The sequence below is a fragment of the Amblyomma maculatum genome, chromosome 7 (assembly GCF_055883805.1).
Source record: "Amblyomma maculatum isolate TAMU_Amacu chromosome 7, ASM5588380v1, whole genome shotgun sequence".
NCBI classification, from domain to species: Eukaryota; Metazoa; Arthropoda; class Arachnida; order Ixodida; family Ixodidae; genus Amblyomma; species Amblyomma maculatum.
Genome location: NC_139350.1, coordinates 36529167 through 36545230, shown reverse-complemented (window position 1 = coordinate 36545230; position 16064 = coordinate 36529167). Strand labels below are relative to the sequence as shown.

Sequence of the window (16064 nt, the reverse complement as noted above, 5' to 3'; positions counted from 1 at the left end):
ATGTACTGTTTTTGAGACTTCTGATGAGGGTCAGCATAACATTCACAAGGAGAAAGAACAGCAGTACATGCAGTGTTGTTTTCCCTAATTCCATATTATGTGCCACTTCCACTTATATGCAGCTAGCTCAAGCATATGGAGCTTGTTTCACGATGTGGAAACGCCACTGCAGCACATACCTTTGATCCTCTACACTTGGAGCTATTGCTAAGGCTCCACGATTCTGCACATTGTGCCATAGTGTATATATCTTTATTTTTCCTCTCTTCTCCCTATCGCTCACCTCTTTGATTTCGTCTTCTGCTTCCTCACTACCCATTTATTTCTGCCGTCCCAATTCAGGTGCTTCAGATATCAGATAGCAGATACCGGGGCTGACAAACACCTTTTTCCTTCCTTTTGGATATATAATAAACTAATTACATACTACTGCTACTGCACATGTGCTAGAAAATTGCTTTTCCAGCCGTAATAGGTACCTCTGACAAAATTTGCATTACATTCATTTTCATAGCAGAGGCTGACTACTGTTCTCCCTGGAAGCGAATGTCATGTCTGTATACATGAGCAAGGCGCAAGCTGAGTAGCTGGGCTTTCATTTTTCTTTCGATCGTGATGCTCCAGTTTTCTCGTCGCGGCGCTGCTATCATTTCCTAGCACAATCGAGCGCAGACCCCTTGATTTGGGCCAAATGCGCATAAGCACCACCACATCGCGGTGCTGCAGCGTAGCTTGCGAGATGCGAAATTGCGTGGAATTTGTGCAACGCGTACACACAAAACCTGCGGCAACGGCTGCGTGAGCGAAGGCTCTTCGGCTTACTTTCACCCGAGCTGTATTAAACTCTATATAAGAGATTTTGCGAGAAAACAAAGCTGTGTGCTGGGGCATCGCCATGTTTTCCCCAGTTTACAAGCGAAGCTTACCTGAAACGGATATTTCATGTTTCTGACTTTCCACGGCCGTGTAGCTTCGCTCGCAGCGTGCATAGACATCGCGGCGGCGGCGGCATACCTGTTGACTTAGCTATGACGTATAATCTTTTATAAATGAAGTTATTTGTTCTCTTTGAAGACAAAAACGTCTTCCGAGGCCAGTCCTCGCGGATGAACGGTCGTTGAATGCGGGCGGCGCGCGATTATACAAGCACGCTGTACACGGCGATGTGCGAATCGTAGGCACTGCCGCTGTCGTTTGCGTGGCTGCACACCCGCCACGCACAACCGGCCAATGCAGACATCAACCTGCTTAGTTTGTCGGAAGGCAGATGAGGCGTGAAAAACCAGTGAGCTCCTCGTCGCGATCGCGGCTTCCGATGTAGCATCCGATGTACATTCGAATATAGCCTGCACGCTCGCTTGCGGGGAATAAGGCGAGCAGCATAACTGGTATATTTGTCGAATGTACGTGGCTTTAGGACATTCTACTACGTGCACTTTAATGCTCAAGAATCGACTCGATACGTCGGACATATTTATATACTTCGTTCTACCACACCGCCATATGGTGCGCTATGCACGAGATGAGCCAGCCAAGTTGGCCGCCATTCTTCATTACCGCCCACCTTGACCACCTTGACACCAAGACTGCCCCACGATGGCCCCACCGTAGGGAACCATAACCACCGTATCCACCACAGAAGCAAGATCACGCACCATGCACACCTTTTGCTACCATCGCCAGCATGGCGTCACGAATTCAGTCGGATTTTTGGTGGTTAGGGTGGAAAATGGTGGCCATGGTTATTTTTCGGTGGTCATGATGTGGGCTGTATGGTGGTCGAGATTGACCACCATGAAGCATGCCCATCATGGACACGAAAAAAACACCATGGCCACCGTTTTTCCACTCTAAATACCATAAACCCACCACAAAACGATGGTGGTTTTATGGTAATCTATGGTGGGATTTTCGATAGGGCAGTGAGTCACATAATTTATTCATGCTGTGTAGCCACAAATACTGGGCATTATGATTAAGATGTAGGAGATTTTATCGAGAGGTATACAGAGACCTCACAATACAATCTGCCCAATGCTTCAGCATATGATCCAGTATTGCGGCAGCATGGCATCAATAAATGACATGACCCACCAATGGTCCAAGATGCAGTGCACATGTTAAAGTGCAGGCTGTCTCCAGCCCAGCTCAAATCACTTCATTACAGATGCAATACACATACACATTATATAACCTTCAGTAACTAAGCAGAAGCACTTGTCCCCACAAAAGCTGCTGAGTGCATGCACACATCATAAAGGATAGGATAGGATAGGAAATGTTAGTTTCTCTAGGAGGGTCTTGTGCTAGCAGCAGAAGAGTTCCATCTTCCGCCTTCTCACAGGGTTGGTGCCCCTATTCCAGGGCTCCGCTGAGCTTCGCTACTCGCTGGGCTTGCTGGATTAGACCTAGTTGGCAATCCAAATCGCCGCTGGAGAGCCGGCTCTCCCACTGTTCCACACTCGGGTCTTTACGAAAGCTGTCGTTATTTCTGCATTGCCACGTGATGTGGTATAACGAAGGTGTGCTACCACACCATGGGCAGGTGTCCCGATATTGTGACGCGTAAACTTTTTTTAGGATATGCAGGTTAGGGATTGTTCCTGTCTGCAGTCTTCGCCAGTACACTGCCTCTTGTTGTTTTAGATCCCGATGAGGCGGCGTATAGCGGATCCGTACCCCCTTATAGTAATTCAGAATATCTGAGTACGTAGGGCCGACTCGCTCGGGTAGATCGTCCAAGTGGGAGGAAGCTCGGCTCGTGTACCCTCGAGCTACCTGATCGGCGCGTTCGTTCCCCGCTACGTCGGTGTGTCCTGGCACCCAGTAGGTGTTGTGTTTGACATTTGATGGGGTCGCCGTTTAAAACCGTAACTTGCAAGGATGGATGGAAAAACTTCATTTTCGTCAAAGAGCATGTGTGGACGATTCCGTGTTAGATGGCCATCAACCCATGGCCGACGGCGACCTGAGTGGCCCACTCCACGGCCCTGGTCTGGACGACCGGGTCTGAGCTTGCCAACACGGCCTCCCACTGCTCGAGGGAAGGATCACGCATAATATCTGCCGGTGGCGGTGCTATGCTACAGCTCCATAATATGTGGTCATAGGTTGCCAATTCCTGACACCATTTGCATTCCGGCTGAATGTCCGGGTAGATTTTGCTCAACACGTATGGGTTGAAGAAACATCTAGTCTGCAATCATCGCCAGACGCATTCCTGCGCCTTCACCAATTGCTTGTCCGGGGGTGGGTAAATCCTCCGCTCAAGTTTGAAATAATTAGTAACGTCATGAAAGGATACCAGCCCATCTCTCGTGGACCTTCCCGGAACGTCCGGCTCACCTACTCGGCTGACGAAACCTCGAGCATTCATGTGAGCAGTCTCGTTCCCAGGATTCCCAGAGTGTTCTGGTACCCAGAAAATTTCCGCCTCCGTAGACCCTCGCCCCGTGGCCCGATTCAGCAATCACGTAACTTGCAAATAAATGTTTATCGGATAAGTGTCACATGGCATATTCAAGTCCATGCGCATGGACAATAACATAGTGAAATAACAAACCTCTTTATTTTTAATATGTCGTGTCTTGTACTCTTCCACATGGCCAGGCTAGAAAAGAGCAGAGAAAATGCAACTGTTAGTTGCATCATTTCATGAATGCATTGTAAAAACAGTGCAGCGATATTCAGTGCAATAAAAAACTAGCACATATAATTCACTAGCCAGAAATAAAGAGCTTTCACTATATGACCATTTATCTGGTATGAAGGAGCACTGAACATGGGTAAAGGGGGTAGGCCTCAGTTCGCAGGTTGAGCCAACGTTTCGACAAGTGGACTTGTCTTCCTCTGGGCAAAGCGATCATCACTGGCAGAGGTTTAAATATGCTTTTGCTTCCAAAGAAGAAAAGCTGGGGAGGGGGAGGATGCATGAGAAGAAAGTAGGTCATGGAGTAAAAAATGTTTCTTCAGTATGTATCTCTCAGCCTGGAGCCAGGGATCCTGTGGCCTGCAAAAGAAATAAAAGTAGCAGTACTAGGAAATACTACAATGCCAGGTAGATCATTAGTCACCACCTAAGAGGGTTTGAAGCAGATAACATACAAAGCAACAGGCTTTGCAAAGGGCCCTGATAAGGAATATATATCTAAGGGGGGCAATTCTTAAAATTTTCTGCAAAAATTGTGTGTGTGTGGGGGGGGGGGGGGGTGAGAAGGACAAAGAAACAGAATAATAACCACACAGTGAACCACAACCAACATGCTGTAAAAAGTGCCAGGGCAAACTCAAGTAACAAATGATAAGGAGGAAATGTGTTTGCAGAAACATCTGCAGCTTATGCTATTCCAGATGGGAATAGAGTGTACACTATCTGTGAATACACTGTACAATTAATTCTGTACTTAACTAGGCGCCTGTCCTGTGTCCTTCCTTTTCTCTTGTGTGCGTGTATTTTTTGTGCTAAGAATGTTGTCTGAAATTAATGCTATGTGGGATTGTTTTCCAAAATAGTTACGATGCAGAGCGAATATACTTAAAAGATTCTAACATTCCTTTAGAGATATATTTATCTGCTGTTGCAATGTTCTAAATTTATGAATTAGATATACCTCCATATTTTCTGTCCCTTGCAGGTTTAAAGGCTGACTGGAGAATATATAATTTCATTTCTTCGAACTTATGATCTTTCTGATTTAAATGCTGCGAAACAGCTTTCGGGAGGTTTTTGTCTGTGTCTGCCTGATGGCCATTAAGCCTTATGTTCATTGGTAGCCCTATCTTTCCGATGTGCTGTTTATTGACAGAAGGACCATTCTAGAAGGTAAACAATGTTTGAAGAGGTGTACTTAAATCCTGAATTTATGTGAAAAGTGAAATCGCTTGCATTACTTTTAACCGTGGTGTCTTTTTGTATATGACTGCTCGTCTTTCAAGAGAGCAAAGATGTGGTTGCTTTGGATGCTGGAACCAGCAGGAACAAATATCTCTAAAGGAACGTTAGAATCCCTCAAGTATATTCCTTCTGCATCATAAGTATTCGGGAAAACAATCCCACATAGCGTTACTTGTACAGTTTATTCACAGCACATGTATACTCTATTCCTTCTCGCAGTAGAATAAGCAGCAGATGTTTCTCCAAACCCATTTCCTCCTTATCACTTGTTACTTGAGTTTGCCTTCAAACTTTCTTTTTTTGCATGTCAGCTGTGGTTCACTGTGCAGTTATAATTCTGTTTCTTTGTCCTTCTCCCCCCCCCCTTTTGCAGAAAGTTTTAAAAATTGTCCCCCTTAGATATATATTCCTTATCAGGGCCCTTTGCAAAGCCTGTCCCTTTGTAAGGTGTATCTGCAACAAACCTGTTTAAGTGGTGACTAATCATCTACCCGGCATTGTAGTTTTTGCTGCTACTGCTGCTTTTATTTCTTTTGCAAGCCACAGGATCCCTGGTTCCAGGCTGAGAATGCATACTGAAGAAACTTTTTTTTTACTCCATGACCTACTTTCTTCTCAGGCATCCTCCCCCTCCGCACTCCTTGATTACTTTCTTCACACCCACTTTCATCCTCCCCAGATTTTCTTCTCCGGAAGCAAAAGCGTATTTAAACCCCTGCTAGTGATGATCGCTTTTCCCAGACAAAGACAAGTCCATTTGTCGAAACGGCTCGACCTGCGAACTGGGGTGTACCCCCATTACCTTTGCTCAGTGCTCCTTCATACAGTGTAAACTATCTTCCTCTCATTCTACCTGCATCATTCACTCATCTGTAACACTATTTTATGCCCTCTAATTCAACATGGCTTGAAGGCATATATGAATATTGCACCAATAACTATAGAAGGGAGTATGCATTCTCTACACCAGAAGTGTACCATTAGCAGACACTGACAATGAAAAACTTGTAAATTCAGTTCAAATTTTTTGTGCAAGCAGGATGGAAACTGCTAAAAGAAAAAGAAAAGAAATACGTTAGAATTATGATGGGAAGAATCATGCAGGTAGATTACGTCTTGAAATCGTCCATGTAAAATGATTGCTAAAAAAAAATATTACAGATCTGAACAAGTCTAGGCATTAATGGCACCACTTTGCATAGCTTCAAGGAGTCGGAGGGAAAAAAATGAAGACTGGCTGAAAATTAAAATTTGGCTAACATATTTTAGCCCTTTTAAGTAGCTCAGGTTTAAATAACAGCCCATAATGCATGAGCTCGCATTAAGTTCATGAGTTTGCAGATACCACGAGAAGTAATAATCGCTAGCATCTGAGAAAATGAGTCCTAGGTAGTAAGTAATCATGCAAAGCTAGTTCAGTTATGAGCACATAAAAATTAGGTATTCATTTAAGAGCTTGTCGGTCAGATGAAATTAGAAATTAAAATGATTATTGAAAAAAAATGCAAACGAATGCATACCAGAGATTAGCAGATCCAAGAATTTTGAGAGTTACGTCGCATGTTGGCAAGCATGTCCTGATAAAAAAAAATTTCTTTCAGAGCATTAGTGTTAAATGTTTATTTTTTTAGGCATATGACAACCTTGTCATTAAAAGCATGGTTCTTCACTTCATGGAAAAGTTGCCCTATTCTGTTACAAATTTCTGGCAGATAATCAAGGCCTTATTGCATCACAGTAAATGCATAATAGGGGCACATATATACTAAAATTTGGCATTTTATTCCTGAAGGACTATTAACACGACTACTGCTGCTAACAGAGACCAACAGAAGTTTCACTTGGAAAATCTGCTAGTCAGTGTTATTTCTCACAAAATATGCTTGCAGCTCCCAAAATATTTTGTGGTCCCAACATTGGCATGGGAGTGGAAAGATTGCATAGCTTTGTATAGAGGCCTCTGAAGCCTTACCATTCCACCGTATCTGGATTAAGTATGGCTATCAGGCAAGAACAAGGTCGACAGAGTTCATTGCCCGAGTTGGCATGCAACCTTTTCTGCAGTATACAAAGCAAGGCCTAAGCCGCCGTAAAAACACATAGTACAGCCTTGACAGCAGTCACACATGCCCATCTGAGGAGGCTACTTTTTGTTCAGAGGAAACTCATTTATCCCCAGAATTATATCGAAAGCTTTAATCATTTGTCGCCAAGGGTTAGCTTTGGCATCATCAAGAATTGTAGGCTTTGTACAAAGGTTTGCTTTCTTTTAGGAATGTGCCATCTCATTATTTATTGCCTAGTCATGTTCATAGAGTCTGCTGTTGATGCACCTCCCCATTTGTACAATGTGTATACCAGAGCAGCTCAGAAAGATACTGTGCACAACCTTAGTGGTGTATTTTAACCTACCATTATTCTTTACACATATATATTGTTTCTTGTTCAATATGGGACAGATTACCAGCAGTTTAGTAGCTGAGGAAACCACCTTGACATCATACCTGTTGTGCATCTCCATTATGGGGGAAATTTTATGGAGTAAGAATTTATTTCACACACAGTCTTCAGACTAAAAGACCCGGATCTGGTTGGTTCTTTTACATTTTGGAGAAGACATGCTGCAACACTGCAGATGACGTTTCAGCATAACCTGCTTTCTCGAGCAGTTCAAGCTGGCCTTCAAAGTTGTTATTCAAGGAATCTGAATAAATTCATCTGTATTACAGCTTCCATTAAAAGCTGATAAAACATGACAGTTGCTAATTTTCTTTCCACAATGATGAACAAAGTATTTCCACAGTTTATGAATGACAATTTCAAACCCAGAATAATGTCTGCTGAAAGGAAGTTAATCCTGGTCTTTCCAGAAAATACATCTTCTGCAAGGCCAGTGTGTATACAGCACAAGGTAAAACAAACCAACAAAGAGGGCCCAAACAATGCATCTGTAAGACACTGCATGAAAATAGTTCCTTATCTCTATTACATTCCCCACAAAATAAACATTGGCCACAGATGGTATTTTTTTTTTCACTTCTAATCAACTGTTTAGAATCCGTACACTCTTACACAAGAAGTAAGAGATATGTGATAAGAAAATCAGGAACTGTACATTGAATGCACCACTAATATTGTGTACAACCTTGCTCTTACCTGTGGTTGCATATACATTCGGCAAATGAGAAAGTGAATTTGACTGCCGACTGTATGAACGTGAAAGAATAGAAACAATGAAAGATGGTACCTTCTATACACAGGCTGCAATTCTGGCACATGGAAAAAAAATCTTTAACAGGAACAAATTGTGATCATATAACTGAATGGCGTGATAAATTCAGCACTGCTTCAGCTTTACTTCTAAACAAAGACCTAAGACAGCCACATTTGACCTTACTGATGTTGCTCCCCATTCTATCAGTTCAGTGACTGAGGGCACTGCCACCTGCTTTTTTAGGTAGCTCATGAATTTTTAAATGATGCTGCAGCTGCTTAATTTGGGGTATCTTATCTCCATTACATTGCATCCAGGCTTCTTGCACCCAGCAACAGGCTGCCAATTTGAATCAAGTAGGCGTTCATCCTTTGCCATATTTGTTAAGTAGGTAATGTAGCTGCTTCCTAAGAAAAAATATAACTGAAAGTTGTACTTAGCATATGCCACATGTGTTTGTTCAGTTGTCCTTGTCTTCTTTGCAGCAGTATCGACCTTCTAGAAAGAATAGATTAGCTGACAGCCAGCCATATTTTCAAATTTATGTAAGATTTTCGAGGAAAAGTTAAGCTAGGATGGCATTCTGTATGAATCGTAGCTGCAATAAAGGTCTTTAGATGGACTTACGGGATACAGGTGAGCTGTGTCTAGAGTTCACAGTTTCGGTTGGTTGGCTCATGACAGGTCAACCAAGAGACATATGGCATGTGAACCAAAGCAATGAATGCATCAGTCATGAAAATCTGTGGTAGAAACCAGAAAGGCCAAGGGAACAAGACATTAAAATCACAAATTGAATTACTAATCTGAACACAACTGGAGCAGGGTAGGTAACAAACCTATGGTAAAGAAGTCTATTGAATGGCCACATTCATTGTAGCTGCATACCTCATTAGTCACAGAAGCGCGCTGGATTATGTGGGTGGGGCAGGCTCCAAGCAGTGAATCTGGATGCAGGGAATGCACTCCACCTTCAGATGCTTTGTAGATGGCCACTTGGCCACTGGGAGCAGCAAAGCAGCCATATCCAGATAAGTGGCGGTGGGGTTGATGGTGCAAAGCAGCTGCAGCTTGGCAAGGCTTCACACCAGACCCTGCATCAAGAAGGACGACTTCAATATCTTGCCTCAAAGTAGAATATGTTTATAAAGAGCTGGTATTTAGTGACATTTTGAACAATTAGTTACACATTCATCCTTAGAGCTCAGTACAAGATATTACAAACAGTTGATCACAGGTGGTCATGCCCATGCTAAAAATTAGCCATTCAAGGGAGTGATGTGATAGCATGTCGCACACACATATGTTTTTCTTTTTTTTAATTTATAATTTTTACTTTTCTACAGCAATTCTTAGCATAACCAAACATTTGCTTTCTATTCCATAAAGTTTCATGACTTTGAAAGCATTTTTCTTTTTTTCAATTATTTCTTTCATCAATTACTAAATTTTATTCATTAGCACCTCAAGCATAGGCTTTTCATTCTTTGAATTTTGACACCTCTGAACCCCCTTTCCTTATTTTTTCACTTAATTCAACAATTACAATGATTTGATTAACTTGTCATCAACTACAAAACAAATATTAATTTACTAGAACTACAAGTTGTCATATGGCTTTTTTACGCAGCCCCGATTATTTATGACCTACTACACCGACCACTACTGCCACGCTGACGGCTTTTCAATCAAACGAGAAGTTTAAGCAGTCACTTAAAACAGCATTTGCTGAAGTCTTCTCAAGGAAGCAATTTGCACTAGTGAAAAACCACAATGGAACCTTCTTAATTCTTAGTTCTTTTCCCACACAAAAGTGGGAGAACAGAAAAGAATGAAATGGAAAGTTCCCTTTATCTGCGATCATTTTCGGTCTGCATAATTGAAAGCCAACTTGTCTGGTAAACTTTTGATCACAGGCTTTCGGCACCCACAGATTCTACAGCCACTGCGTCACGGTTACGGTGCTCGACTACTGTTCCCAAGGATGCAGGATCGAATCCCTGCCTTGGCGGCCACATTTTCGTGGAGACAAAAAGCAAGGCCCCCGTGTGCTGTGCAATGTCAGTGCATGTTAAAGAACACCAGGTGGTCGAAATTTCCGAAGTCCTCCACTACGGCATCTCTCATAGCCTGAGTCGCTTTGGGACGTTAAACCCCACAAACCAACCAACAAACAAAGAATGCTTTTCTCAAAAAGAAAGCAACACTAAGCCTAATGAAATGCTGTAAAAAATAGCTTCAAATTATTGTGAATTCCACAAGCCTTTTCACTTTAAACTGAAATTTGAATATAAAAGAAACCACTAAGTTTTGCTATAATCATGGCAAGTTTGATTTGGTATTACGATGGCATAGAGAAGAAAAACAGTATTTTCTTAGCTGAAAAAGGGAGCAATACATAACAGTTATCTCACTTGTCCACTCATGAAAGGCCCCATATCGCAGCTTTAAACAGTTTAAGGGGACAATGTGACACGCATGTACAATAGATTCAACGTGTTTTGTTGAAACAAGACCACACAATGCACCCGCACCCATGCATGTATTTGATACTTCATTTGGGAAATGCAACGTCTATATGGTCAGGAAAAGTAGACATACTGCTCTAATCGTCACATAATGTGGAAATTCGGACCACCATTTGGCCTGAATATAGACGTAAATATACAGGGATAAAGCTATTTAAACAGCTTCAATCAATAGTATGTACTGCCTAGCATGTTGATTCATGATACAGAAGAATACAGCACAGTAGTAGCAGGGACAAGAAAGACAGATGCAAACACAGGCGCTCACTAATACCGCTGTCACACGGGCAGTTTTACCGCTGTCACACGGGCAGTTTCAATGCTCATCGAGGCAAATGGAGATTGAGCTCAATGGGGTTCAGCTACTTCCACACGGCAGTTTTCAATGATGCTCGAACGCGATCAGTATTGACTCAAAAGGTTCAAGTATGACCACTGGCATGCCAAGGAACATTAAGAGGAGCCCTGCATTCACCGTAAGGTGAAAAACAAGAGAAAAACAAAACAAAAAGTCTTCTGGATTAAATTGTTGACAATGAACAGTCTGTCAACCAGTTTTATGGGAGTCAAAATGATCACTCTAGATAATCTGCGGTGTTCAGATGTAAACAAACTGACAATTTTCTTATATGGCAGCACCGCATGCCACAGCATTTTGCTCATGATTGCCTTTTACCATGCTTTGCGACAGCCAAGACTACGGAGAGCCCCATATGTGCTTTTAACGATAGCAACTACGAACGCAATGAAGACAACCACCGAGCTCCGTCGGCATCCTGGCACAAAACGAATGCGGCAAATGCAAATAATTCGTCGTAGTTCCGGTGTTGCTCGCCTGCAGTGCCTGTGGGTTATCCTGTGATGTGAGGTATTCGAATAGCCTTTGAACAAACTGATTCAAAAACCCCTTAGTGTGATATCCGCCTCGTTTTATACTGTTTCACTTCGTATTTTCACTAGATGTTGTTGCCCATGGCTCGATCTGTTGAATGACACGGTCACTACTCAATGCCCATTGAAATTTGCCGTGTGGCAGTGGTGCATCTCGACGACCATCGAAAATGTCAATTACCATTCACTCAATGGACATTGAGATTGCCCGTGTGACAGAGGTATAACATGGGTGTCGGCAGGAATTTTTCCTAAAGGGGGGGGGGAGGAAAAACTAGAGAGGGAGGAAGGAAAAACTAACTCGACTGCATCCTATAGCGGGCGGGGTGGCGGCCAAATTCTCCTTTTGCACCCTTCTTCTGATGCCCATGATGATCAACAGCCCCTTCCTGCCAATCTTACATAACATGTTCACAGGTGCTCAAAAACAACTCTACTCAACTGCACACACTTATCGAAGAAATTTGAAGAGGCCTGAGCTTTTGCTACTACTCATGTGGGGGTGTCAAAGCACTTGTATAGAACAGCTGTTCTTCCAAGGGCAGGTGTGCAGTTCTTACACATGCTGCAAATTTGGCTGAGCATACCCAAGTCTACCTCTTTCAGATCCTTCTAGTCTCCTGTAACCTAGTGTTTAGACACCTTCCTCTGGCTGATATAGATATTTCCACATGACAGGGAAATGAAGTACTTGTTTTTTGTAAGCTGGCATGGGCAATGTTTGGCCCCACAGACGGGTTCTACAATGCTCTCAGAATTACCTTTTTTTGCACCACTGGTTCAATTTCTTTGACACAGAGAAGACAACAGTTTATGCTTTCTTTCCAATCTTTTTTTAGTTTGTGTGATATAGTATGTACATACATTATGAAAGCATCCTGAACAGGATTTGAGAGGGAGCCTCAGTTCGCAAGCTGAGCCAACAAAAGAGAAGTCCCTTTGTCAAAACGTTGGCTTGGCTTGCAAACTGAGGCTTCTCCTTCAACCCCTGTTCAATGCTTTTTAAACCGTGTAGCCATCTTCTTTCTCTCATTCTGCCCAGTCTGTAAACACAGTATCATAAACACCTTCCTTTGACAGCTGACTGCTTTGGGTTGCTTCCTAATAGCAGAGAGCTCTCTGCTACAGCAATTAAAAGATTCGCTGTATACCTGGCTTCTTTAAAACGGTGCAGTTAGCTCTGAAATGCATCTTCCTGTTAGCGCATGCATAATTTTTCAAGAGCGCTCATCAAACAAGAACATACTAGGTCTCTTTACTAGTTTCAAATGTGCCGAGGCATGCACAAGAACCAGCTTGTTGCCCCTTAGCTCCCAGGCTCCCAGGATATATATAACTCAAGTAAACTCAGAGATCGAAACTCGGATGAGGTAAGCAAACACTGCAGCAAGTGCAAAAACTGCACACCTGCCTTTGAAAGAACAGCTGTTCTGCACAAATCCTATGACACCAACACAAGACTGAAGGCAGAAGCTCAGGTAGTTTCAAATTTTTTCAAGTTTGTAACCATCCGTCCATGCACTTGAGTGGAAAATGGTTGTTCTTAAATGCCCATGAACATACTTTCAAACATAGAGAGAAGGAATGGAGCAACAAGGTAATCATGTAACAGTTACATGACATGTTTGTTCTTTCTTTTCTTTAGATTATCTTGGAACTGGTGGATCTATAAACTGGTTCAAGTCTATAAACAGCATTGTTAGCACTTTGTTTGCATCAGTCTTCCTTGCCCCTATTACTACTGTGCTGTGTATTAATCTGTTTCAAGCAATAATTAAAAAAAAAGAAAAATGTACTCAACATTTTATGTTATCAATAAAAACAAAGGTAGAGAAAGAGAAAGAAGATGTCTACGGCATGAAAGAACACTGAGCAAAGGTTGTAGGGAGCCTGAGTTCGCAAGTCGAGCTAACATCTCGACAAGGGGACTTGTCTTTGGTGGGCAGCATGACCATCGTGCTGAGAAAAATCTGTCAATGCTTGTCCAAAACCATAGGAAGCACAAAGCCAATAACAAATCTGGCACAATCAAAATGTCAGAACCTACAGTTTAGGCAACTAGATACAAGATGAGCATAAAAAAAAATGTTCATACAGTGAACAACGTAAATCCAGATGCAGAGAAATTTATCTTTGTTTGTAATACCAACGGGATAGCAATCCTAGGTTGGATGGATCCTGCAGTAAAAAGACACAGTGAAAAACATGCATGCTTTTAAAGTGATCTGAGTACCCGTGTCCACAAAATTCTGTTATCTTGATCACCAACTATAAATTTAAGCTAGCACGGGTGCACATGAACACACATAAACACACATACAAGAATACGGGAACAACACGAGCTGAAATGCGTAGAATGAGACACAGAAGTGGGCAAATTGCTGCTTAACTTCAAGCATTTTAATTTAAAAAAAAAAACAAATCTGCCTCCCACTGAAGCTAAAGTCACAAAAAGCACTGCACACACACGGCAGCATTTTTTAAAATACAAAATGACCGGGTCTATACTCATGCTACAGCCTTTCTGCACCACAACCTACGGTCTAGGCAACCAGACACAAGATAAGTATGAAAAAAAAAAGTTGATGCGATGAAAAACGTAAATCCAGACGCAGAGAAATTTACCTTTGTTTGTAATACCAACCGGATTGTAATCCTAGGTTGGATGGATCCAAGAGTCAAAAGACACAGCCAAAAACGTGCATGCTTTTAAAGTGATCTGAGTACTCCTGTCCACAAAATACTGCTGTTATCTTTATCACCAACTACAAATTTAAGCTAGCACGGGCGTAGTACATCAGCACACACACAAAAAAAGACCCAATCTGACTCCTACTGAAGCTAAAGTCACAAAAAGCATTCCACACACTGTAGCATTTTTTTTTTAATACAGAACGACCGGATCTATAATCATGCTGTCGCCTTTCTGCACCACGCCTTCTCGCAACAAATTAACGGGACGTTAACCCACAGGTGCCGTGACCCCTCTACGGCAGCTGAAATGAAGCGCCTACAACACTATTAAAAGGCTGTAAACACATACTGCAGCAGTACGATACAATACGTCGTCTCTCTAACTTGTCTTACTTCGCGATGTGCACAAGTACTTTAAATTCATATTGTAAACATAGCTTACCTCTAAAGACAACTGCGTAGGCGTGCAGACAGCTGTTCGCCTTTATCCAGGTTAAGCAAAAGTACTGCTGCATATTTGGCAAGTCCAACTTGTAGTCACATTGAATAGATCTGTCCAGGCTTCCTCTTTCCGATCCTTTCAAACTGGACACAAAGCACCCATCTTTTAGACAGAGCCCAGCACAATGAAGCACACACACTTCTCTGAGATGTTAGCAAGACTCGAAATTGCCCTTCACATGGAATATCAAATTTCGATAGCACTAAACGAGTGAACGCCCTACTACAGTTGTATTCGTACGCTGAACGCAGCACACTTCACGACGGTTGACAATTGAAGCAGCGCTTCGAACAAACATAGAAGTTCGCCGACGTCCGGCATGGCGAGCAATAACAAAGACGAGGCAATGACTAAAGTGACGGGGCCCAGCGCTTTTACAACGACGTTGAAGAAATAAACACAAAATGCATTTAGTTTCGGTTCCGGTTTCACTGGGATAAAATACGTGCAGACATTGGACTTCAGACTTCAGTCTCGCCGGCAACAGAACAAACGACAGTCATGTGAAGTCAATCGACCCAGCGTTTGCTTTTTTTTTTCGCCATGGATTTCGAATCGCGCAAAGCTGCCTAATGTCGGCCTAAATCCGCCTGTACTAAAGCTTTAATATCACGCTAATGCGTTCTTTTATATCTGTTCAATTGACGTTGTTCTACGCTTTTTAAAGCAGGCGCCCATACCGACTGTTTTTGCGAAGCAGCGACGAGTCCCGCGCATAGTCCAACCAAATGTTCGTTACCGATGCTGGCTTTGAGAAAAGCATGAATACCCTGACAACTAAACGATGAACGGGTAAGAGAGACCGCGCAAAGATCGCTGTAGGTTATCTCATTGAATTAATTAAGTGACAGCGTTGGTTCAAATTCCTTTTACGGTAAGAGGCTCTTGAGGGGTGAATGGAACAATGACTGTGGTCAAAGGAAGAAAGAATCACCGCGCACATCCAGCACCATAATGAACAAAGAACGACATCATGCTCACCTGTTGGCAAAAACGATGTCTTCTTTTTCTCAATCTGCGTTGTTCAATTAGATCAGCATCACAGTCACTGCACGACCACAGCGACCACAGCTGCATAGCCCTAATTTTTCAAAACCCGGAACGGGAAGGAGCGCGCACTTCCTAAAAAGGAGGACATATAAACGCAGATACGGTTGCGTATAAGCCCTTAAGGGAGGTAGGCAGCGCCGCCACGACCCGTACGCATCGCATTTGTGAATTTGGGGGCTTATCAAAAGCATATCTACAATATTTTATGATGCAAACAATAGCACAACATAAGCCAGCACTTTGGTTGCAGCGTTTCGGTCTCAAGACAATTTTGTCGACATCATAGCAACC

At 42.6% G+C, this 16064-nt stretch overlaps 1 protein-coding gene across 3 annotated transcripts; it reads right to left on the bottom strand.

Annotated features, from left to right (window-relative positions):
• Positions 1–3461: 3461 nt before the first annotated feature.
• Positions 3462–15835, bottom strand: LOC146182991 (uncharacterized). Of its 3 annotated transcripts, XR_014708452.1 has the most exons (6): positions 15705–15835; positions 14664–14806; positions 8997–9202; positions 8736–8851; positions 6415–6471; positions 3548–3610 (listed from the first exon to the last, which is right to left on the bottom strand). XR_014708452.1 is itself a non-coding variant. In XM_084608684.1 (5 exons), exons 2-4 carry the CDS (start codon positions 14734–14736, stop codon positions 8756–8758), a joined length of 375 nt encoding a protein of 124 aa, XP_084464810.1. In that variant the 5' UTR covers positions 14737–14806; positions 15705–15835; the 3' UTR covers positions 3462–3610; positions 8736–8755. The 3 variants fall into 3 exon arrangements, 2 of the variants coding, with proteins under 2 accessions (XP_084464810.1, XP_084464809.1); XM_084608684.1 differs by lacking the exon at positions 6415–6471 and having other exon boundaries at positions 3462–3610; XM_084608683.1 differs by lacking the exons at positions 6415–6471; positions 8736–8851 and having other exon boundaries at positions 3462–3610.
• Positions 15836–16064: the final 229 nt, after the last annotated feature.